This window comes from Anomaloglossus baeobatrachus, chromosome 9 (genome assembly GCF_048569485.1).
Source record: "Anomaloglossus baeobatrachus isolate aAnoBae1 chromosome 9, aAnoBae1.hap1, whole genome shotgun sequence".
NCBI classification, from domain to species: domain Eukaryota; kingdom Metazoa; phylum Chordata; class Amphibia; order Anura; family Aromobatidae; genus Anomaloglossus; species Anomaloglossus baeobatrachus.
In genome coordinates, this window is record NC_134361.1 from 219,400,109 (window position 1) to 219,425,457 (window position 25,349).

The window sequence follows — 25,349 nt, forward strand, 5'->3', positions numbered from 1 at the left end:
CTGTGTGATACTGTCTGATGAGCTGTGTATCTAATCCTCTCCTGTGTGATACTGTCTGCTGAGCTGTGTATCTAATCCTCTCCTGTGTGATACTGTCTGCTGAGCCGTGTATCTAATCCTATGTGATACTGTCTGCTGAGCTGTGTATCTAATCCTCTCCTGTGTGATACTGTCTGCTGAGCTGTGTATCTAATCCTCTCCTGTGTGATACTGTCTGATGAGCTGTGTATCTAATCCTCTCCTGTGTGATACTGTCTGATGAGCTGTGTATCTAATCCTCTCCTGTGTGATACTGTCTGCTGAGCGGTGTATCTAATCCTCTCCTGTGTGATACTGTCTGATGAGCTGTGTATCTAATCCTATCCTGTGTGATACTGTCTGCTGAGCTGTGTATCTAATCCTCTCCTGTGTGATACTGTCTGCTGAGCCGTGTATCTAATCCTATGTGATACTGTCTGCTGAGCTGTGTATCTAATCCTCTCCTGTGTGATACTGTCTGCTGAGCTGTGAAAAAACCAAGGAGAAAAATTGTATGAAAAATACCCTGAATATAAATAAATAAATTGCAAGTGCTTAATAACAGGGTACTTAGTGTATACATTTTTGCAAAAAGGTAAAAAGCTTTTTACCTTTTTGCAAAAATGTATACACTAAGTACCCTGTTATTAAGCACTTGCAATTTATTTATTTATATTCAGGGTATTTTTCATACAATTTTTCTCCTTGGTTTTTTCTAGTCTTAAGGCTGCAATTCACATGCTTAATGTTGCATGTTTACTGAACATTGTTTCAGCTCAGGTTTTTGTGTTTTTTGTCTGCTGAGCTGTGTATCTAATCCTCTCCTGTGTGATACTGTCTGCTGAGCTGTGTATCTAATCCTCTCCTGTGTGATACTGTCTGCTGAGCTGTGTATCTAATCCTATGTGATACTGTCTGCTGAGCTGTGTATCTAATCTTATACTATGATACCATCTGATGAGCTATGTACCTAAGCCTGTGTGATACTGTCTGCTGAGCTGTGTATCTAATCCTATCCTGTGTGATACTGTCTGCTGAGCTGTGTATCTAATCCTCTCCTGTGTGATACTGTCTGCTGAGCTGTGTATCTAATCCTCTCCTGTGTGATACTGTCTGCTGAGCTGTGTATCTAATCCTCTCCTGTGTGATACTGTCTGCTGAGCCGTGTATCTAATCCTATGTGATACTGTCTGCTGAGCTGTGTATCTAATCTTATACTATGATACCATCTGATGAGCTATGTACCTAAGCCTGTGTGTGTGGTACCATTTGTTGGGTATAGACCCCATTATTAGTGGTCACCGGAGTCCCCGGCAGCAGGAAGAGACGTGACAGGAGACATTGTTTATTATTTGGTTAATGGAAGTAATAGGATTTTTGCTAACGACCAGGGACGGTCCCTGCCCCTTCGGCCTCGCAGGCACATGTCCTAATCCCTGCCCTTCTGCATCGCAGGTAGTGGTCCCAGTCCTTACCCCTTCAGCCTCGCAGGCACAGGTCCTAGTCCCTGCCTTTCTGCCTCGCAGGCAGTGGTCCCGGTCCTTGCCCCTCAGCCTCGCAGGCAGCTGTCCCAGTCCCTGCACCTCGGCCTCGCAAGCACGTCCTAATCCCTGCCCTTCGGCCTCGCAGGCAGTGGTCTCGGTCCTTGCCCCTTTGCCTCGAAGGCAATTGTCCCGGTCCTTGCCCCTTTGCCTAGCGAGCAGCTATCCAGGTCCCTGCTCCTCGGCCTTGCAGGCAGCCAACCCCGGCCCCTGCCCTTGCCCCTCGGCCTCGCAGGCAGCCGTCCCGATCCCATCTCTTATGTATACAGGTCACACATTATTTCGGCCTCTACAAAAAGTTTTTATAAAATTTTGTCCTAAAAAATACAATTACAAATAATATTGTACAAGGTTTTGTCTGTTGCCGGCTTTGGGGGGGCGAGGTAGAGGGGTGTAAGGAGAAATAGTCTGTACAGGTGACATTGTGGGTGGAGCCAAAAAGTTAAGAATCATTAAGATGCCCGATGGACTCAGCTCATCCTTGTAGGGTGGGGGGTAGGGAAGTGAAGGAGGGGTCTAGCTGAGAGCGGAGGAGACCCCCGACAACATGTGAGGCCTATACGTGATGTGAGGCGGAGAGCGAGGGATCCGGGGAGGGGAAATCAGGTGGTGAGGAGGGGGCGAGCAGGGCATCAAGTGTCCCATAGACGGAATCTGCCCGGGGAGAAGGATGGGTCCGAACTGATACATAGCTGGATCCTCCGGCCCGTTCTTCAGAGGGTCATAGAGACCTTCGGGGGTCTGCTGCTGCTTCTTCTTCTTGGACTTGCTGCTTACTTTCCGGTTACGTGTTTGGATCCCCTCCTTTTTCATGGTTAAGGGGCGGTTCACCTGGAAAATTAGGCAACAATTAGTGGTTGTAGGACTAGATGAAGCCATGACATAAAGTGGAAAAAGCCACAGGTCAAAGAAAAATGCCTATGCAGAGCGCAGCAGTCAAGATGAGGCTGTCCTCTGCATAGGCAGCGAGCCTTCCTGTTTCTAACTGCTGCCTACGTAGAGTGCACAAGTCAAGACGAGATTGTCCTTTTCATAGGCAGCGACAGCGATGACAAAGCTCTGTCTATGAAAAACAAAGCCTCGTCATCTCTAGTTGCTGCCTATGCAGAACTCCGCAGTCAAGACAAAAATTGTCCTCTGTGTAGGCAACAGCCAAGATAACAAAGCTCTTGAAAATACAGAGGCAAGCCTTGTTGTCTCTAGTTGATGCCTATACAGAGTGTCGCAGTCAAGATGAGATTATCCTCTGCATAGGCAGCAACAGATATGACAAAGCTGTTTATCAAGAACCCTTGTCATCTTTAGTTTCTGCCTATACAGAGCGCTGCAGTCAAGACAAGATGGTCGCTACCTATGCAGAGGACAAAGACGACAAAGTTGTTTAGTTTAAAGAAGCAAACATTGTTATTTTTAGTTACTGCTTATGCAGAGCATAGCAGTCAAGACAAGGTTCTCTGCATAGGCAGCAACAGAGATGACAAAGCTCTCTCTCTAAGGCTGGAATCACACTTGCGATTGTAAAAATCGGTCCGAGTCTCATGCTAGAAAGTAGCATGAGCTTTGTCCGAGTGTTGATCCGTGTGCAATGCAACAGCACTGCGATCCTGTGATTTTTCTCATGATTGTAGTCCGTGTGCAATCCGTGTGTGATCCGTATGGGATCCGTTTTTATTCTCAGCAGCTATGTCATCTCTGCCATTCAGCTCTGCTACATGGCTGATGACAGCAGCCACAGACAGAGCCATGTAGCAGAGCTGAATAGTCGCTGACAGGAGACACAGACAAAGCCGCGGGATCAGAATGAAGTCGGATGAACGTCACCCGACTTCATTGTCATCCCGCGGCTCTGTGTGTGTCATGGCCTGATTTTCGCTCACCGGTGAAAGTCTGACCAGTGACCGCAAACCCCCTGAGTGACTGAAGTGATCTCCGCCATCAGCGGTGCAGTCACTGAGGTTACCTGCGGCCACAGCAGAAGTCCTCCCGCTGAGACCTGTAGTCGCGGGTAACCTGAGGGACGTCCTCGCTGATAGCGCCACTCACTTCAGTCGCTGCGGGGAGCTCACAGAGAGCGGTCGTGGTCTGTGACCGCTCTCTGTCAGCTTCCGATGTAGCAGAGCTGAAAGCGTCGTGGGACCTCTGTGGATTACGTCAGACCTGGAGGGGTATTTGGGGACTTGAATAAAGTGGTGAAAGAGGGTGTTTTTTTTTTGTCATTTATTTCAAATAAAGGATTTTTTGGATGAGTGTCTTTATTTTCTTTAACTTACAGGTTAATCATGGAAGGTATCTCGGGGAGACGCCTGCCATGATTAATCTAGGACTTAGTGGCAGCTATGGGCTGCTGCCATTAACTCCTTATTACCCAGTTTGCCACCGCACCAGGGCAATTCGGCATGAGCCGGGTACAGTCCCGGGACTGTCGCATCTAATGGATGTGGCAATTCCAGGCGGCTGCTGGCTGATATTGTTAGGGTGGTGGGCTCCCCATAACGTGGCGCTCCCCATCCTGACAATACTAGCCTCCTGCCGTATGACTTTACCCTGGCTGGTATGAAAATTGGGGGGGGGAAACCGCACGCCATTTTTTTTTTTTTATTTAAATTTACTGCACGATATAGACCCGCCCACCGGCAGCTGTGATTGGTTTCAGTGAGACAGCTGTCACTCAGCGTGGGGGCGGGTCTGACTGCAACCAATCATAGGTGCCGGTGGGCGGGGAAAGCAGTGAATACCAGATGGAATAATGAGCGGCCGGCTTTTTCAAAAGAGGAAGAGCCGCCGAAGCTTTGTGACAGCCGTGCAGCGCCGCGCTAGTGATCGGGGATCGATAAGTATCAGAGGGGGGGGTGGGGAGGAGGGATAGACCGACATGGACAGAGATAGAGAGACCGACAGAAAGAGACCGACAGCGACAGACCTCACTCATTTCCAGTGTTTTATCGCATTGCACTCGTGCGAGTTAATTGCAAGTGTGAAGCCGGCCCAAAGATCAGAGCCTCGCCATCTCTAGTTGCTGCCAATGTAGAGCTCAGCACTCAATACAAGACGGTCCATTGCATAGGCAGCAACAGAGATAACAAAGCTCTTGAATATAAAGAAGCTTGCTTTACCGTCTCTAGTTGCTGCCTATACAGAGAGCAAGAAAAGATTGTCCTCTTCATAGGCAGCGACTGAGTTGACAAAGTTCTTGAGTATAAAGAAGCAAGCCTTGTTATTTTTAGTTACTGCTTATGCAGAGAGCAGCAGGCAAGACAAGATTGTCCTCTGCATAGGAAAAAAAAACAAGATGACAAAGCACTTGAATATATAGAAGCGAGCCTTGTTGTCTCTAGCTGATGTATACATGTATGTCTATACAGAGCTGCGTAGGCAACAACTGAAATGATAATGCTCCGTCTATAAAGAAGCCTTGTCATCTCTAGTTGCTGCCTATGCAGAGCTCAGAAGGTGATGACAAACCCTTCTTCACTGCTGCAAGCTGTGAAACCACCTTGGGAGGTGTGATGGCGGCCGTGCTGGTTGCACCCCCAGCCTTGGAGTACGTACATTGTGCAGCTTGTAGTACAGTCCGCAGGCGTTGCAGACGGGGTCCCCGTTGGTGTTCCTCCTCCATAGCGTGGTGGTGCTCGTGTGACAGTTGCTACACTGGGTCCCGGCCCTCTTGCTGACGATCTGCGGAGTGAAGATAAGATGAAGATGGCTGGAGAGAACCTTTGGGATATTTTGCAAGTATTACTGAGAAGAATGGTTCTTCACCACAAATGTCATCACTGCTCCAACAGACCGAGTCTTGAGAAAAACCACGGCTGATTGACAGCCGGACGGTGCGTAAGCCCACGAGGGACCGCAATAATGAGCGGGCGGTCCTGTCTACTCCGGGCCCACCACCTTCCTTACCAGACGCTTCTTGGGTCGGATCAGCGGCCGGTTCTGCCCGTTCATCTTGTGGTACAGGCCGCAGGCGTTACACAGGTAGTGTCCGCTGATGTCTCGCCTCCACAGAGGGGTCACCGTGGCTCCACAGTTCACACACTCACGATCCTCTGGGGGACATATGGGGAAAAAACAGAAATAAAAAGCCATAAGATCGAATAATCTCAATGTGAGCACCGCGGCACCGAAGGCGGAGAACGGAGATACCTGATGTCTGGAACAGACTGTTACTGAAGTCCTGCGGAGAGCCGAGGTATCCCATCTGGGCCATCACCTGACTGTTCGGACTTCGGGAGTCCAATGTCACGAGGTCACCGGTCAACGGGCTCAGCCGCTCAGTCTTTAGGGTCTCTAAATATTTAGGACTCCCTTCACGATCAACTGATGGCGCAGGACCCAGAAGCAAAGGGACGGGAGAATATAGAGGGGGAGAGGTGAGGGGTCCTAAAGGGGAAGCGCCCGATGTGTACAGAGGTAATGTACTGGAAGGTCTCCCATAGGTGGTCAGGGCTTGGGGAAAGCCAGGACCACTGTCTGCCCAGTGAGGAGGATACGTCTGGAGGACTACAAATAGAAGAAATCAGGAGAGAAAACTCAGAATTATTCTAAATAGGGTCAATATTATAAAATAGTTTCCTATGTAGAATAATACAACTACTATAATACTGCCCCCATGTACAAGAATATAACTACTATAATACTGCCCCCATGTACAAGAATATAACTACTATAATACTGCCCCCATGTACAAGAATATAACTACTATAATACTGCCCCCATGTACAAGAATATAACTACTATAATACTGCCCCCATGTACAAGAATATATCTACTATAATACTGCCCCTATATACAAGAATATAACTACTATAATACTGCCCCTATGTACAAGAATATAACTACTATAATACTGCCCCTATGTACAAGAATATAACTACTATAATACTGCCCCTATGTACAGGAATATAACTACTATAATACTGCCCCCATGTACAAGAATATAACTACTATAACACTGCCCCTATGTACAGGAATATAACTACTATAACACTGCCCCTATGTACAAGAATATAACTACTATAATACTGCTCCTATGTACAAGAATATAACTACTATAATACTGCTCCTATGTACAAGAATATAACTACTATAATACTGCCCCCTATGTACAAGAATATAACTACTATAATACTGCACCTATGTACAAGAATATAACTACTATAATACTGCCCCTATGTACAAGAATATAACTACTATAATACTGCCCCTATGTACAAGAATATAACTACTATAATACTGCCCCTATATACAAGAATATAACTACTATAATACTGCCCCCTATGTACAAGAATATAACTACTATAATACTGCCCCTATGTACAAGAATATAACTACTATAATACTGCTCCTATGTACAAGAATATAACTACTATAATAATGCCCCCATGTACAAGAATATAACTACTATAATACTGCTCCTATGTACAAGAATATAACTACTATAATACTGCTCCTATGTACAAGAATATAACTACTATAATACTGCCCCCTATGTACAAGAATATAACTACTATAATACTGCTCCTATGTACAAGAATATAACTACTATAATACTGCCCCCTATGTACAAGAATATAACTACTATAATACTGCACCTATGTACAAGAATATAACTACTATAATACTGCTCCTATGTACAAGAATATAACTACTATAATACTGCCCCTATATACAAGAATATAACTACTATAATACTGCCCCTATGTACAAGAATATAATTACTATAATACTGCCCCCTATGTACAAGAATATAACTACTATAATACTGCTCCTATGTACAAGAATATAACTACTATAATACTGCTCCTATGTACAAGAATATAACTACTATAATACTGCCCCCTATGTACAAGAATATAACTACTATAATACTGCCCCTATGTACAAGAATATAACTACTATAATACTGCTCCTATGTACAAGAATATAACTACTATAATACTGCTCCTATGTACAAGAATATAACTACTATAATACTGCCCCTAACTACTATAATACTGCTCCTATGTAGAGAGATTGCATCTGACTTGTATTTCTCACCTGAAGAATGACGGAACGCTGTCACCTCGCGGCTGGGGACGGCTCCGCCATATTGAGACGGGCTATTATCGCTGCCCAGGTTGTAGAAGTAGTCGGCCTCCTCAGTGTGTTGGGTAATGGTAGAATCTGAGTACTGGGGAATCGGCTCCTGGCTCCCGGATAGAGATGTGAATTCCATTACTGGGCACCTGGCAAGGATTACAACACGGGTACACTTAATGTACAATATATGGTAACCATCAGTCATTTTTTACTACCTAGTCTTACTCCTCTCGCAAAGTGCATAACCCAGCAGGGGGCATGTGTGGCACCCCTGAGGCTTCAAGCACCATAGGGTACTGCACCTCCATTAGGGTGTAGTACTTATCCCGGGTCCAAGCAAGGTCGATGCCGGTTCCACCAACATACATAAACAGTGGGTTGCCCTCCCCAATGGGGACTGGGCCAGAGTCAGGTCACAGAAGGGGGTCACCACAGCGGTTGGGTTTACAGGACGCCACCGCAGTAGGGGCTCCCCAATCCACTGGAACCGGGACTTGGTCAGGGAGAAGCAACCACCAGGGGGAGTCAGGAGAACAGTGGGAAGAGCAGGTTGACATGGTGAGAGTAGAGTAGTGAATCAGCCGGTGGCAGCGACTGGGGGCAACAGCTTGGAACACAAAACTACAACAAAGGGAAAACAGCTTCAGACACAGAGCAGAGCAGTCGTGCCGCGAGCAGCTCTGTGGGCCAGGGCGTTCAACACAGCCGCTGGGGAGAAGCAGGGCAGCTGCTTCCACAGGACCGGCGCTGTCGGGATACAGAACCCTAGGGCAGGCACACTTCACGTTGTCTACCAAATCTGCAAGGGTTGCGGGGAACGGCTAGAACAGTCACCGGACCTGTCCCACTATTCCTGGAGCCAAATAGCATATAGGATCCGGGGCTGAGGTCTTTGATCAGCCCCCCAATATCGGAACTGCAATATCCGCATACAGGACGAGACACTTTACTGACACCGCGATCGCCAAGTGCTTCACGCCACGGGGATCCGATACTTGGCACATCAAAAGGAGGAAGGTCCCATAGGCTGACACACCGGACCTGACCTTCCATGGATTCGGATCGGCTGAAGCCCATCGTGGTGGAGACCAGTACTCTGGGGTAGCACCTGAAGTACCAGTGAGTTAACACACCTGGAACCGCAGCCCCCGTCTCTCATTTGCCGTCGCCCAGGGCTGCGGCGCCAACGGGGACTACCACCACCCCCGTCCTTCTACCGTCATCCTCCCCGGGTAACCCCGCTCCGCCTGTGGGGAGCGACACCATCCCGGCTGTGACCTTCACCATCACCCCTGGAGAGCAGCACCCGCAGCGGTGGCCTATCCCTGGCCGCGGACCACAGGTAGCGTCACGATCTAAAAAGACTTTCCTCACCGTCCCTACCACGCCCATCCTCCATCCAATACACCGACTTTCCTCCCTCCTGTACACCTCGGGGGGGGTCACGAAATCGGGCCAGGCCAGCCCGTGACAACGCAGAGGATCTGCACCCCCGGCCCGGCGACGTGTCGGGTAAAAACCCCTCAACCCCGGGGTGTTACACATGAGTTGCACCACAAGGCATTATAATACCACCACATACGAAAAATAGGATTATAATACTGCCATCCAGTGACAGGACCATCATTGCTATTGTGCTGCCCTCCTGTGGACAATTAGATAATTCCAGGCCAATTCCCAGTTGGAAATATTTGCTCTAGTGCTGCTCATATCAAAGGAGGATTCATCTTAACCTTCCTCCCATTATTGGGGGGGGGTCTCCTTGTATTAATAAGGGGGGGCTCAGTGGTAAAGGACCCCTTTATAGAGGCTGCACTTGGTCTCCTTTTACAATTCCAAGAATCCAGTAAATATGTGCCCTGTCCAAGGTACTGAAGAGCGAACCCTGCAGGAGTCTACAGAGGACCCGCCACTATATGGAAGGGTTAGTTTTATGTATTTAGGGGGTGGGGAAGGTAACAAGGCTATAAAAGGTTAAATTATTCATGACAATATGGAAATGTCCTTTAAGAAGTGTCCTCAGATCTCATGATTCGATGTCACATCGCTGGGGTATTAGTCGGTGACTAACACGCTAAATATATAGTTTTTCTTTTTTCAAAAAGTCTGATAAAAACAAACAATGTTCCGTTACAGGAAGTCAAATCTTGTTTCCTTAATGAACTTATCAGCTCGAGATCTCGACAGCAGTGTCAAAATACTGGTCAGTCTTCACGTCATATGTCAGTTGCAGCGAGGACCAGATGTACACACAGATTAGAGTACATTATTCCTGGTGCGCTCATGTCCCATTTGTAAGGGAAGGATGAAGCGGATGGCCGGAGAGGCGCCAACATGTGGCGCGATGTAGAACAACCAATCGGAATCCTGGTTACATATTCCCCGAGCATTTGAGTAAACAGAAATTGATTTCCAATTGGTTCCTTCAAGCATCTTGGGTGGTCTGCCAAACTACTTGCCATCAGGGATGACAACCAACACACCTTGGGTGGGCAGCCAATCTACTGGCCAACGGGGATGTCACCCAACACACCTTGGGTGGGCAGCCAATGTATTTGCCATCGGGGTTGTCACCCATCACGCCTTGGGTGGGCAGCCAATGTACTGGCCAACTGGGATGTCACCCATCGCACCTTGGATGTGTAGCCAATCTACTGGCCAACGGGGTTGTCAGCCATCACGCCTTGGGTGGGCAGCCAATGTATTAGCCATCAGGGTTGTCACCCATCATGCCTTGGGTGGGCAGCCAATGTATTAGCCATCAGGGTTGTCACCCATCACGCCTTGGGTGGGCAGCCAATGTATTGGCCATCAGGGTTGTCACCCATCACGCCTTGGGTGGGCAGCCAATCTACTGCCCATTAGGGATGTCACCCATCTTCCTGTCTTTTCAGAACCTTTGAATTTCCCACTGTTCAGCATAATTCCTGCTTGATCTAAATCTCCCCCCCCCCATGTTTCCACGAGAATCATGATATATTTTAGAAGGGTAAAAACGGTCTACCTCATGTGATGCTAGTCACTACTTACAGATTGTATAGACGGAAGGGTAGTCAGACAAGCCGGGGTCAGGAAGCAGAACACAACAGGACACAGGGAGTTAGTAGAAGCACAGTCAAGTCACAAGCCGAGGGTCAGAATTCCAGGAGAGTACGTAAAAGATTCAGGGAGTAGACAGACATGGTCAGGGAATGATCCAAGGTCAGAAGCCAGGAGGAAATGACAAGAACAGGGAGCGGGCAGAGAGGAGTCAAAAAAACATTCTGGGGTCAGAACACAAGCCAAGAGCACAACTGCAGAACCAGGGAATACGACTGGCGAGGTTCTGGGAGAGCATGCTGAGTAATGAAACAAATCAATTACCAGGAAGGTGGAACACCTGAGTAATGCCACCTGCCAGAACCTGCATGGAATCCTGTGCTGTCAACCTGCCAGCTAGTGCTCAGAGAAACACAGCAGAGCATCTCCAAATGCAAGATGCTCTGTACAAAGAAAACATGTCACTGCCGGCTCAGAGGTTCAGGAAGGAGCAGCAGAGCATCACCTGTGTGCAAGATGCTCCACACAGAGGAATCGTGACACCTCGGTCCTAGAAATTCACTACCATGATTTCAGTACATATTATCGGAGGTGATAAGTACATTCCGCATTATGTATAATGAAACACGAAGACTTGTGGCTCATCCTGGATGAGAGGCCTCAAACGTTTAGATCCCAATTTGATGGCACGGTTACACAAAAAAAAAAAAATATAAAAGCCACATAACAATTTGAAAGGAAAGAAGGCTTTCAGGAATGGTCCAAGATGTGAGGTCCAAGAAGATTGTCCCAGCTCTCAATTTGGCCACCACGGGTCCAAGGTGTTAGTTGTTAAACAACGTCAAAAGTTGGTAAAAAAGGCACATAAACCCCTGGGAACATAAACAAGGCTGTAGGAGTTTGATCTGAACATAAAGCCTCAAAAAAAAAAAAAAAAAAAAAAAAAAAAAAAAAAAAAATAATAAAATTGTCTTATTGTAATGGTTCTGATGTGCAGAGCATTTTGTGTTGGTATGCTCTGCCTTGCTCTCCTTCAGAGCCGGTACTTGCTGTTCCTTTGCGCACAGCCTTTTTCAGGTTGGATGCTCTGCTGTTTGTCTTGAGCACCTATGGACGGGTTGTCTCTCTGCTCTGGGAGGTGCCTACGCAGATGCTCCTCGTTCTGGGGGATTGCTCTGCTTCATTAGGGAGCATGCTCGCCCGGAACGTTGCCAGTCGTATTTCTTGGTTACAGTAGTGCTCTCGGCTCCCGTAGTGTTCAGTGATCTGATCTTGGCTCTTGACTCTGGACTGTTGTTGACTCTTCTCTGCCTGTCTCCCTATTTTTGTCGTTACCTCCTGGCTACAGACCTCGGACCTACTCCTGATTACGTCCCCACCTGCTCCCTGTATCATGTATGTACTTGTGATGCCCTGGACTAGCCAGGTCGTCCCATGCACACACACCCCCTCCCCTTAGTAAGGTGACAACAGCCAAACCACAAAACCTTTGTCACCTCCCGCTGGGTTTGATTTTCACACCAAGGGGCGGGGCCAGATGGTTGGCTCCGCCCACCGAGGAGTTCACAGGCCAAGAGGCGGGAAAACAGTAGACGAGTCGAGTTGGAGTCTAGTTCGAGTCAAGTTCAAGGGCAGGCCTGAGCACAGGTCTGCCAAAGTCTACACCAGGTGTCTGGGTTGGAGCCCAGTCACCTCTGGCAAAGAGGAAGACGGTGGTGGCCGCCTGCAGGAGCTGGGATTACAGCCGGTAGAACTGTAGGGACCGGTGACGGACGGTGGCCCGCTGGTACCGAACCGGGGAACCAATTGGAAACCGGAGCACCAGGAGGGGTACTCAGACCCATTACGAGGCCCAGAAACAACTGGACCGGGTCAAAATCAACTGATTGAGGACCTTTCCCACATAAGACCCGACTGAAGACAACAGCCCAACCATAGCGGTAAAGCCACCGCCCAGGCATAGAGACCCGAGGGGCCAGCGTCTGCGGGCAAAGAGTGCACTCCCAACACATTTAAAGCCGGGGAGCGGACTACCATTGCTTAGGCATAAAAGAGTCATGATTTTTACACAAGAGAGGTGCAGGAGAAAGGCGGAAACCACCAACCTGTCAAGGGGAAACTGCAGCCGGCTGCGGGCACCGTTCACCATCTTGTTTGGTTTACCAGAGACTCCAGCGTGTTCATCATAGTGAGTACATCAGTGCCTTCGGGCCACGCACCGCACCGGCACCCCGGCACGCATCCATCCCCGCACCTCAGCATCTCCCTCGGGCCCCACGGAGGAGGGGGGGGGTGGGCAACACCAAGCTACGCAACACCGTTCCCGGGAGCCTAGTCAACGGCAGCGGTGGTGTCCATCCATTCACCACAATCCGTGGCGTCATGAACTTAAATCCCCTGCAAACCACCGCGGCTCTGGCCGTGGACCTCCCCACCAAAGTCCCTACGTGTAGCGCCAAACCCCTTTCAGAGTGACGTCACCCCCGGGTCCGTGGAGAGCTCGAGCCACCCACCGACTAGCACGGATCCGAGTGGCTCGGCAGCCGGCCGAGCCCCAGGGCGGTACATACTCTCTTGGAATCATGACCCTCGGCTTGTATCTGGACCTAGTCTCTGCCTGCTCCCAGTGTCCTGTCATTACCTCTTGGCTACTGACCTCTGCTTGTCTGACTACCTCTCCATTCACTGCATAGAAGTCTGTCTAGCGCCACCTAGTGATGGACATCACACTTAGTATTTATTTTTAGTGCTCCATTGATTCCACAGTGCGGTTACATAGAAAGTACAGATATAAATTACAATGGACAAACTAACAATGACGGACTGGTACAGAGTGAAGAGGACCGTTCCCTTGAGGGCTTACATTATACAGGGGGAGACAGTAGTTGGGGGGGGGGGGGGGGGGATTTTGGCAGCTCCAGTAGTGGTGAGGTGGCAGACTGTAGATTTTCTGAAGTTCCGTCTGATGGTTCCGAATATGGCGGATAAAATCGGACAAATTGGGGCACACAATTCCAGAGTGCAGGGGATACTCTGCATGGAGACGATCGGGTGAGGAACGTATAAGTGTGGACGAAAGAAGGAGGTCTTAGACAAGAAAAAGGTATAGATGGAGAAGAGTTGGGGCCTAAGTAGAGCCTTAAGGGACACCAACAGAGGGTGGGATGAGGAGGTCATGTGGGAGTGAGAGATGCTAAAAGTGCGAATGGAAAGGTATGAGGAGATGCAGGAGAGAGCAAGGTCTCTGACACTGAGGGAAGAGGGGATCTCTATGAGAGTTTGCTGATAAGTCTTTGGCTTTACCCAGAAAGAAACGAGATGGATGATGAAACTTTACATTTATTCCACATACTCTCCACTGATGTGAAACACACTTCTTACATTGGTATTCCAAGTTCTAGAAGCCTAGCAAGAAGAAGGATTTAGTTTGTGCCTTAAACCAGGCATCTGTAGAAGACATCAGAAATGGTGTGATATTTGGTACCCTTGAGGTGTTTCTTCAGGTTTGGAAACAGATGATAGTCGGAGGGAGCTAGATCTGGTGAATAAGGTGGGTGGTCACCAGCTGAAGCCCGGCTCTGCCAGTTTTGCCATGGTCGCTTGTGCAGTGTGAGCAGAGGCGTTGTCTTGCAGGAACAAGATTAGTTTGGACAGTTTGCCGTGCCTTTTGGCCTTCAGAGCTGCCTTCATTTGGTCCAAAAGTTCAGTGTAATACCTTGCATTGATGGTGGAACCCTTTTGAAGGTAGTCCACCAACAGCATGCCCTCCTTATCCCAGAACACAGACGATATTACCTTAGAGGCTGATCTTTGCACGAGGAGAACCACTGTGCCTCCACTCTTGACTGCTTCTTGTTTTCAGGATCATACAAATAAGGCCGGGGGGGGGGGGGGGGGGGCCCACTTGCGTGTGACTCGCGCAAGTATCGGATCGCAGTGCACGGACCGGCCGCGGCTCTCTTGACAGGAGCGGGTCAGCATCATAGAAATACATACAGCGGAGCCGTCCCTGGCAGAAGAGAAGCCAGACGATCTGGGCAGTGCGAACCGATACTTGTACGGGTCACACGTAAGTGTGACTTCAGCCTAAATCCAGGTCTCATCCATAGTGACCGGTCAATCCAGGAAGTTCTTATCAGTCCGGAAACGCTGACAAATGGACCAAGAAGTTGTCACTTGCTGTTTCTCTGATCTGTTATTAGACATTTGGGGACCCACTTTGCAGAAGCTTCCTCATTTCTAAATGTTCATGGATAATAACACAAACACGTTCACGGGAACTCCCATGATGTCTGCTGTTGCTTTAGCTGAAATTCGTGGATTCTCCAGTCTGAAGTTGTGCATAGCAGCGACGATCTCCGGAACAACAACCACTCTCGGGCGTCCAGGACGTTCCTCATCATTGGTGCTGAAGTGGCCCATTTTACATTTCGCAACCCAGTTCTTAACTGTGGAATATGAAGGGCATTGATCCACCAATGTCTGCGACATATCACCATCAATATCCTTCACAGACTTTCCTTGCAGAAACAATAATTTTATCACTCCTCTCCTCTCAGTTGCTGTAAATATCGCATTACACTCCGCCATGTTGTTTTCCCGCGTGCGTAGAACACTGTTGCCATAAGCAACAAACACAAACTTTGAAAACATATTACGGTAGACACATAAGGCTTTCATGTGATGTAATATTCGTTACCATAGAAACAAAAAAAAAAAAAAAATCAAAGACTTATCAGCAGCCCCTCGTAGTAGGAGGGAGTAGTCAACAGTGTCGAAGACAGAGGAGGACAGGTCTAGAAGGAGGAGTATAGAGAAATGTCTGTTAGCTTTGGTAGAAAGTTATTAGTAATTTTGGTCAGGGCAGTTTTGGTAGGGACAGAAGCCCAATGGTAGGTTGTCGAAGAGTGCGTTAGATGAGAGTTTGGAGGTGAACAAGAGCAGCAACATGGGGTGATACATGGATCTAGAGGTTGGGTCGAGGGACGGTCTCTTCAGGATAGGGGAGATTGTGGCGTGTTTGAGAGCAGAATGTATACTACCAGACATTGACGATGGATTAAAGAGATGGGTTAGGTCCTGGATAAGTGTGGTGTGAGGTTGGGATAGGGTCAAGTGCACAAGTGGTGAGGTTCAATTTGGAGAGATGTGTAAGCTCTCCTTCAGTGATGGTTGGGAGGAAGGTGCTAGGAGAAGGGCAATGGTCTGTTATGTTATATGGAAGGGTTGTGGTGGTTGACCAATACTTTTTTTTGACTAGTATTTTTGAAATGTGCGGCAAGGTCTTCTGCAAAGATACGAGAGGTCAAAAGGGAGCAGTAGTGGGTGGTGGAGGGACTTAAAAGTGTTGAATAACTGTTTGGGGTTGTGGGACAAAGAAGATATGAGGGTTGTGAAGTCATACAGTTTAGCAGAGGTGAGGGCAAACTTGAATGTGAAGGTTGCATTTTTGAAGTAGTCTTCCGAGTGTGGATTCTCTCAGTGCCACTCACCTTCGCTGAGAGTCCAGGGTTGCAATTTATTGAGGCTGTTATGGCAGGGCGTGTGGAGACACGGGGGTCAGTGGGTGCTCTCGTCCGCTGGTCCGGCCGCCTTTAGAAAGACAGCGTGACCCAGGGCTCATCCCAACTGAACGCCGACCTCCATAACCATGGGCGGAACACTACTCAGACAACACAGGGTGAGGGAACCCCAATATTAAGATTTTATTGGATCCCCAAACAATTAACGGGACATAGCACATAAGTTAGAAAAACCACAAAGAACTATATAAAAAAAAAACACCAAAAAGGAGCCAAGAGGAGAAGGCTCACCACATTCTGTGTGTGCACATATCATTTGTCTTGGCTCCTTTTTGGTGACATAGCACATAACCAGAAAAACACACAAATGTAACAGGCAACAGAGTCTCCCCCTTCCGCTGCTCACCAGGGATTAGAATGTCCGTGCCTCAGAGCTTCCAGGGCTATTTACTCAAATCCAGCAGCACCCCGCTTTTGGCGGGCACCCACCGAGAAAGGAATAGCGCCAGATTTAGGAAGCTGGCTGAGGTCTGCAGCCAGGTGAACAAATTGTCCCAACCTGGGTTTCTTCCTTAAGTAGTCTCTGGTATGATGAAATGATATAATCCTGGCAGCCGGAGTCAAAATCCCTAGAATGTGGATATGGTCTCCAATCGGAATCAAAGTCCCTAGATTGAAGCCATGTAGCCAATTGATCCTGTAGTCGGAGCCAAACTCCCTAGACCGAGTCCACAAGGCATCCTGGTTCTGATCCCCTAGCCAGGTCCTAAGAGCTTAGACTGGATCATGCAACATCCATCAACAACTGGTGACTTAGGGGCACTTTGCACACTACGACATCGCAAGCCGATGCTGCGATGCCGAGCGCGATAGTCCCCGCCCCCGTCGCAACTGCGATATCCTTGTGATAGCTGCCGAAGCAAACATTATCGCTACGGCAGCTTCACATGGACTCACCTGTCCTGCGACCGTCGCTCTGGCTGGCGACCCGCCTCCTTATTAAGGGGGCGGGTCGTGCGGCGTCACTGCAATGTCACACGGCAGGCGGCCAATAGGAGCAGAGGGGTGGAGATGAGCGGTATGTAAACATCCCGCCCACCTCCTTCCTTCCGCATATCCTACGGAAGCCGCAGTGACGCCGGTAGGAGATGTTCCTCGCTCCTGCGACTTCACACACAGCGATGTGTGCTGCCGCAGGAGCGAGGAACAACATCGGACCGTCGCGTCAGCATAATCATGGATTACGCCGACGCTGCACCGATGATACGATTACGACGCTTTTGCGCTCGTTAATCGTATCATTGAGCCTTTACACACTACGATGTCGCATGCGATGCCGGAAGTACGTCATTTTCAATTTGACCCCACCGACATCGCACCTGCGATGTCGTAGTGTGCAAAGCCCGCCTTAAGGTACCGTGACACTAAACAACTTACCAGCGATCCCAACAACGATACAACCCGATAGGGATCGCTGGTAAGTTGCTAGGAGGTTGCTGGTGAGAGGTCACACAGTCAGACGCTCCAGCGATCCCACCAGCAACCTGACCTGGCAGGGATCGCTGGAGCATCGCTACACGGGTTGCTGGTGAGCTCACCAGCAACCAGTGACCAGCCCCCAGCCAGCAGCGACGCACTGAAGCGATGCTGCTCTTGGTAACTAAGGTAAATAACCAACCCGATATTTGCCTTGGTTACCAGCGCACGCAGCTACATGTGCAGAGAGCAGGGAGCAGCGCACACCACTTAGCGCTGGCTCCCTGCTCTCTTAGTTACAGCACACATCGGGTTAATTACCCGATGTGTGCTGCAGCTACACGTGCACAGAGCAGGAGCCGCGCACACCGCTTAGCGCTGGTTCCCTGCTCTCCTAGCTACAGCACACATCGGGTTAATTACCCGATGTGTACTCTGCTACACGTGCAAGGAGCAGGAGCCGACACTGACAGTGAGAGCGGCGGAGGCTGGTAACGAAGGTAAATATCGGGTAACCAAGGACAGGGCTTCTTGGTTACCCGATGTTTACCGTGGTTACCAGCCCCCGCAGAAGCCGGCTCCTGCTGCCTGCACATTTAGTTGTTGCTCTGTCGCTGTCACACACAGCGATCTGTGCTTCACAGCGGGAGAGCAACAACTAAAAAATGGCACAGGACATTCAGCAACAACCAGCGACCTCACAGCAGGGGCCAGGGTGTTGCTGGATGTCACACACAGCAACATCGCTAGCAACGTCACAAAAGTTGTCCATCAGCAGCGATGTTGCTTAGTGTGACGGGGCCTTTAAAGAAGTCCCTTTTTATAGCCATAGCCTTCCCTTCAGATATACTGTGCCTTTATCGGATTGGTTGTAGAAGATTGCTTCTCTTATTGGATGAATTTCAAGCTATATTCAAATATCCAGAGACAAGGGTGAGACAGGTAAAGCTGGTGTCACACATAACGACGACGACAACGACGTCGCTGCTACGTCACCATTTTCTGTGACGTTGCAGCGACGTCCCGTCGCTGTCGCTGTGTGTGACATCCAGCAACGACCTGGCCCCTGCTGTGAGGTCGCCGGTCGTTGCTGAATGTCCAGCTTCATTTTTTGGTCGTCACTCTCCCGCTGTGACACACACATCGCTGTGTGTGACAGCGAGAGAGCGACGAAATGAAGCGATCAGGAGCCGGCACTGGCAGCTGCGGTAAGCTGTAACCAGCGTAAACATCGGGTAACCAAGGGAAGCCCTTTCCCTGGTTACCCGATGTTTACGCTGGTTACCAGCCTCCGCTCTTGCTGCCAGCGCCGGCTCCTGCACTGTGACATGTGGCTTTCAGTATGCATCGGGTAATTAACCCGATGTATACTGTAGCAAGGAGAGCAAGGAGCCAGCGCTAAGCAGTGCGCGCGGCTCCCTGCTCTCTGAACTGTGACATGTAGCTGCAGCACACATCGGGTTAATTAACCCGATGTGTGCTGTAGGAGAGCAAGGAGCCAGCGCTAAGCGCGGCTCCCTGCTCTCTGAACATGTAGCACAGCGACCTTATGATCGCTGCTTCTGCTGTGTTTGACAGCTAAGCAGCGATCATAACAGCGACTTACAAGGTCGCTGTTACGTCACCGAAAATGGTGACGTAACAGCGACGTCGTTGTCGCTGTCGTTTAGTGTGACACCAGCTTAAGTTACATCACATCGAGCAATTCACTTAGTAATACAATGGGAAGTTCGCATAATTGAGTTATCTGGGTGTCTGGCCTTCAGTGGCCAAAACAATTACATGAGTCAACAAAAACTTCAATACTAAACTCCCAAGAGTCTTGAAGAACAATGAGGGATTATCCCCCATCTATAAACAAACTGTCTTCATGAATTTTAAGAAAGTTAACCCATTCTAGGCAGTGAGTCTCCATGTCGTCACAGGGTGGTCAACTTATTCGTTAGACGAGAGGAGCAACTGCGCGAGTAGCTGATGCTAGCGTGGCATTGCAGAAAACAGTGGGACAGTCTGTGTTATGGAGAGAAGATATGGAGGACAGCAGTAGAAGAGTCACAGAGAGTGAATGTTGAGGTGCGAGAGGTTTCTCCGGGGGATGCTAACTTCTGGACATGGGGGGCAGTTAAGGAGGACAGGGATGAGATGAGAAAGAAAAGATAGTGGTCAGATAGGGGGTGAGGGGAGGTAGTGAGGTTAGATATGGGGCAGAGGTGGGTGAAGATCAGGTCCGAGGAGCACCACTGAGTAAGGAAAAGGTGAGGCAAATGCCAATGAGGCACATGGTACACAATTAGGATCCTGTCCGTAGTTTAGCGAATATACAACTTGGCACTCAAAAATGTATGAATTAAATTATATATTTTATTGAAGGCAATCCAGAGTGAAAAAGATGTTTCGGTTCAATCGGGCCTTCCTCAGTTTGCCCAGGCAAAGACACTTGTCTGGGAAAAACGGAAGCCCTGTGAGATGTCTGCAGCGTCCACCACCGCGTGCAACGAAGCAGCGCTCTCCCATCCCACGCTACGTCATTTCACAAGAAGCCAAAAGTCTTAAAAAAAACATTTAAAAAAAAAAAAAATTAAAGTCTTGAGGATTAGTCCAGGACACGAGGCTTCCGTAAAGATTGTCCTGTCTAGATCTCAATAGGTCTTATTTCAGGTGTAAAACAAACATAGAAATGGCCTTAGAGGTTCGCCCAAGACACAAGGACTCAAACTAGGATTTAGACGAGGAAATAATTTTCGTCTATGATTTGGCCCTGAATGATGATTAACGTTTGTGAAGCATCAGAGCCGTCGTTACAAGATTTCACAAACTATGACCATCATTTCAAAAGGGAAGTCAGAGGGGATCTGTGCAAAAAACCTCAAATTTCTAAGGAATTCAACAAAAAGCACAGAAATTACAAGGTTAACGGGTTTACCATCATAAGACGTAAAATAACACGAGAATATTAGGTAAGGGCATAGTCTGCAGAGGAAAAAGAGGTCCCACATGCCAAAAACAAGGACCACCAGAGACTGGAGCAAGCCAAAGATCTCGCTTCCCTCCAAGGTATAGAGAGCACGTAGGATCTCAGCAACGATAACCATGACACACACACACACACTCACACTATATATATATATATATATATTATATAAAGTTTATATGTGTATAAAGTTCTCCTTTCTTTCCAGATCTAAATCTTAGAGATCTGCTAATGTGAGTCCAGATTATCCAAAATCACAGTCAACCAAATGTGATAAAGGTTTATTGGCATGGAAATGTATTTTGTTTTACATAATCCAAGAAACCGGATATATCAGAACCTGCCTGATGGAGAAAATAACTTATTAAAAGGGCATTTACAACACCAAAAACAAATAAACCCAGTGTTATACCCCAGAGCTGCACTCACTATTCTGCCGGTGGAGTCACTGTGTACATACATTACATTACTGATCCTGAGTTACCTCCTGTATTATACTCCAGAGCTGCACTCACTATTCTGCCGGTGGAGTCACTGTGTACATACATTACATTACTGATCCTGAGTTACCTCCTGTATTATACTCCAGAGCTGCACTCACTATTCTGCCGGTGGAGTCACTGTGTACATACATTACTGATCCTGAGTTACCTCCTGTATTATACTCCAGAGCTGCACTCACTATTCTGCTGGTGCAGTCACTATGTGTATATACATATATATTATTTCTTAACCTATATGTATATTCACATATCAAAAGGATAGATCCTAGTGACACTACCTCTATACCGTGAACTGCTGAAATCCCATAAACACTTCATCCATTCACATGATTGGTCATTTTATCTGGATCCCTTCCGCTAAGGCCTCATTCACACGTCAGTATCGTTCCATCAGTGTTTCTGCTAAAACAAGGAGTGGAACTTACAGAGAAAAACTATAAGACCCTGTGCGCACTAGAGGAAGGAATTTTCTTAAGAAAATACCAGACCCTCTGAAACAATACCGCCCCTGCGGTTAAAAAAAAGACAAAAAAAAAAAAAAAACCCCACACACCCGAAAACTGCATGCGGTTTTACCGCAATTTGTTCCCTGCGGTTTTTGACCATTATTTATGGCAAACACCGCAGGTACCTGTGGAAAAGAAGCGACAAGCAATTATTTTTGCTGCAGAAAATAAGCAGTGGAAAAAAAACAAAAAAAAAAAACCGCAGTGTGTGCACAGCATTTTTTTTACCATAGGTTTTGCTGGGGAAGGACTGCAGCAAGGTTATGAACATTCTCTGCAGCAAAACCACAGTAAAAAAAAAAAAAAAAACAAAAAAAAAAAAAAAAACCGCGTGCGCACAGGGCCTAAGATTGACCCCTGATCTGTGTTTTTGCGATGCTCCTCGTATTGGCAAAAATTACTGATTGTCCATTGCTCCTTTCTGTTTGCTAAAGTACAAAATATATATATATATATATATATATATATATATATATATATATATATATATATATATATATATATATATATATATATATATATATATATATATTCACACATATACATACCGATTCCCCTCCAAAAATGCTAAACATAGTTACTATGTAGACGCTTTGTCAGATTTCATTTTAAGTATGCATTTGTATGTATATTATATTTTTAAAGTTTTTTTTTTTTTTGTTTTTTTTAAGATGTTCTGTGTTTTCTTCCCACCAAACTTGACATATGTGAAAATCAATTAGCTACTACATTTCCATGCTCCTTATTGAGCAGCATGATTAATAGATGTTAATTAGGGCAGCACATGTGGGTATACGCCCTTTGAGTAGAACCCGAGTCTTACTATGTCCTTGTTCACATGGGTTTGGAACCTGGTAGAAAGCACATTTAGTGCAGAAACATGTAGTCCTTGGGGGGCTAATGGTGTGAAGAAACTTTTACCTGTAAGTCTACAATACAGTAATTTTAACTGCGGAAAATAAAATAAAAAAAAAAAACAAACACAAAACACACAATGAAAATTTACGTTTTATCCTATCGATGAAGGAGCATTGTTTTTCTTTTGGAGAGAGATATAGATTATACACACACTTATATTAAATTAATACTAATATATACTTTTTTTAATATTAAATTATATATATTAGTATTAATTTAATGTGTGTGTGTGTAAATTATAATATACACACACTTTTATATTAATACTAATATAATTTATTAAATATTAAAAAAGTATTAGTATAATATATATATATATATATATACTGTAAATTAAATATAATAATTTTATATAAAATAACCATAAGTTTAAAAAATATATAAAAAAATAACCATAAATGTAAAATTAAATAATCGTAAATGAGAATTTTTATATATAATTTTATTTATTAAATTATATATGTGTGTGTGTGTGTGTGTGTGTGTGTGTGTGTGTGTGTGTGTGTGTGTGTGTGTGTGTGTGTGTGTGTGTGTGTGTGTGTATATATATATCCTATCGATGAAGGAGCATTGTTTTCTTTTGGAGATATATGGAGATATATATATCTCCAAAAGAAAACAATGCTCCTTCATCGATAGGATATATATACACACACACACACACACACACACACACATAATTTAATAAATAAAATTATATATAAAAATTCTCATTTACGATTATTTAATTTTACATTTATGGTTATTTTTTTATATATTTTTTAAACTTATGGTTATTTTATATAAAATTATTATATTTAATTTACAGTAATATATATATATATATATATATATATATATACACACACACACACACACACACACACGATAATCTCAGTATAAATATAATATCTATTTTTTCCCCCTAGGGTATAAAACATACATTTTAGATATTTTATACACATTAAAATGACAAACATTTTTACAATAAAAAAAATGTATTGCAACTATAAACATAGAATGTCACTAATGAGATAAATAGAGCATGAGCAGGACAGTAAGATGTCATTAAAAAAAACAAAGTTAAAATCTTTTTTAAATGACTTTTTTGTTTTTTTAGTTCCACCTGCCTATTTCCCTGTGTGCACATTGTATGCATTGGTGCAGCACGCGCCACAATGTACGACTAAACTAATAGATTTGCGCATTTCGAGATGAGGACTGCTGGTGGGCACAAGTTACACGACAATATTAGCTCTGCTACATCTGCCCCAATCCTGACCGTATATGTATAGATTGTATAGGTGCAGGGACTCACCTCCGGCAGGACGAGACGCCTTGTTGAATTCCTCTTTTCTAGATTCACCCCAATTTTCTTGGTTTTGGCCCTCTGAGCTTTGACAGTGGTTCCCCCCCAAGAGCACCGTGACCCCCAATAATCCTTTTTCTTAGTACTGACAGGTCGCCTCCTCTCTCCCAAACACCCTTACCCCTTATAGGCACCAGCCCTGCACACCAGCAGGTCCCTCCCGTAGCCCCGCCTGCACTGGAGAAAGGTCCCACTGTATGAGGGGGGGTGGAGAGGCCGGAACCTCTGCACCCCATACCCCCCAAATCAAAATATAGGGTCTTAGATGACCTCTTTACTTATAATATACATATATACAGTCTATTATGAGCATTTTAGACTTTATTACCCCAAATTCCAAGGACGTGTTGATAGATAGGAGTCTGGAGTTGTTAAAGCGATTCATAACCCTGATAACTTGAGGGTGGTCATTTTCACAGGACAGAAGAGGTTAACTGAATTTTCTTTGAATTTGACTTTTTCTCCCCCCCCCCTTTATTTTTTTTTTTTAGGGTTTTTCGACCTCCGCACAGAAATGGAGACTTGTCCGAGGAGCTGACGCCGACTTCAGCCCCTAATAAAGCAAGAAGTAACAGTTCTTAGGTCTCATCATGACGACCATGTCCTTTAAAAACAAACAAAAAAAAAAAACATACATGCAACTTTTTGCAAAAAAAAACCAACAGAAAATGTTGGAATAATAATAATAAAAAATAATAAAATAAAAAAAATAATTTTAATCTTGGAATAAAAATAAATAAATAATGGAATTAGAATTTTTGGACAGTGTCCTCCCCAACCCCCCCCCCCCCCCCGCCGCTTTTTGCAAAAAAAAAAAATGAAAAATAATGTTGGAATAATAATAAAAAAAATAAATAAAATATAATAATAAAAAAAAATAATAATTTTAATCTTGAAATAAAAAAAAAAAAAGAATTAGAATTTGTAGACCTCCATCTGTGGGTGATTAAGCAGAGGCCTGTGGCACTGCAGGGGTTAAGGATATGTAATAACAGGGTATACTGATGGACGCAGGGATAGTGGGCACGGCCGGACCCCCGGCTTCTCCCGGGTTTGCAGCTCACCCGCCGCTCCCTCCTCTCATCACCACAACTCCCTCCTCTGTGTAACTGATGTCAGTCTGTGCCAAACTTGTCTCTTAAGAATCAGATAGCATCTTATCACCTCCGAGCAGCCAACAGGGAGGAGAAGGGACCGGCCACCAGCCTCGCCACAGAGGACAGCCCCAGTGCTGCCGCATCACAATTAACCTTCTCCGTGCTGAACCCAACAGCGAGCCCCCGAGGGGGGGACGGGACAGACCCCCACATCTCTAGAGCGTACCATTTTCTGATCTATATATACTAAGTTGTTTCTTTTAATCTATTGTTCTCTGTTATCAGCCTTGAGTCTGCTTTAGTTAGGGGTGCTTCACACACAGAGAGCTCGC

The 25,349-nt window shown here is 46.3% G+C and overlaps 1 protein-coding gene across 2 annotated transcripts; it reads right to left on the reverse strand.

The window, feature by feature from the left end:
* Positions 1–1,365: 1,365 nt before the first annotated feature.
* GATA1 (GATA binding protein 1) lies at positions 1,366–24,090 on the reverse strand. 2 transcript variants are annotated; one of them, XM_075322965.1, is made up of 6 exons: positions 23,870–24,090; positions 7,596–7,783; positions 5,701–6,059; positions 5,460–5,612; positions 5,109–5,234; positions 1,366–2,390 (listed from the first exon to the last, which is right to left on the reverse strand). In XM_075322965.1, exons 2-6 carry the CDS (start codon positions 7,771–7,773, stop codon positions 2,076–2,078), a joined length of 1,131 nt encoding a protein of 376 aa, XP_075179080.1. In that variant the 5' UTR covers positions 7,774–7,783; positions 23,870–24,090; the 3' UTR covers positions 1,366–2,075. The 2 variants fall into 2 exon arrangements, with proteins under 2 accessions (XP_075179080.1, XP_075179081.1); XM_075322966.1 differs by having other exon boundaries at positions 1,367–2,390; positions 5,460–5,605; positions 5,703–6,059; positions 23,870–24,086.
* Positions 24,091–25,349: the final 1,259 nt, after the last annotated feature.

Excerpts from the sequence above, each read along its gene's own strand:
- GATA1 (XM_075322965.1), bottom strand. The coding sequence starts at position 7,773 with ATGGAATTCACATCTCTATCCGGGAGCCAGGAGCCGATTCCCCAGTAC. Across the intron at positions 5,613-5,700 it reads GTCTGTTCCAGACATCAGGT|CCCCCAGAGGATCGTGAGTG; the intron begins ATCTCCGTTCTC and ends TTCCCCATATGT. Across the intron at positions 2,391-5,108 it reads TGTACTACAAGCTGCACAAT|GTGAACCGCCCCTTAACCAT; the intron begins GTACGTACTCCA and ends CTAATTTTCCAG.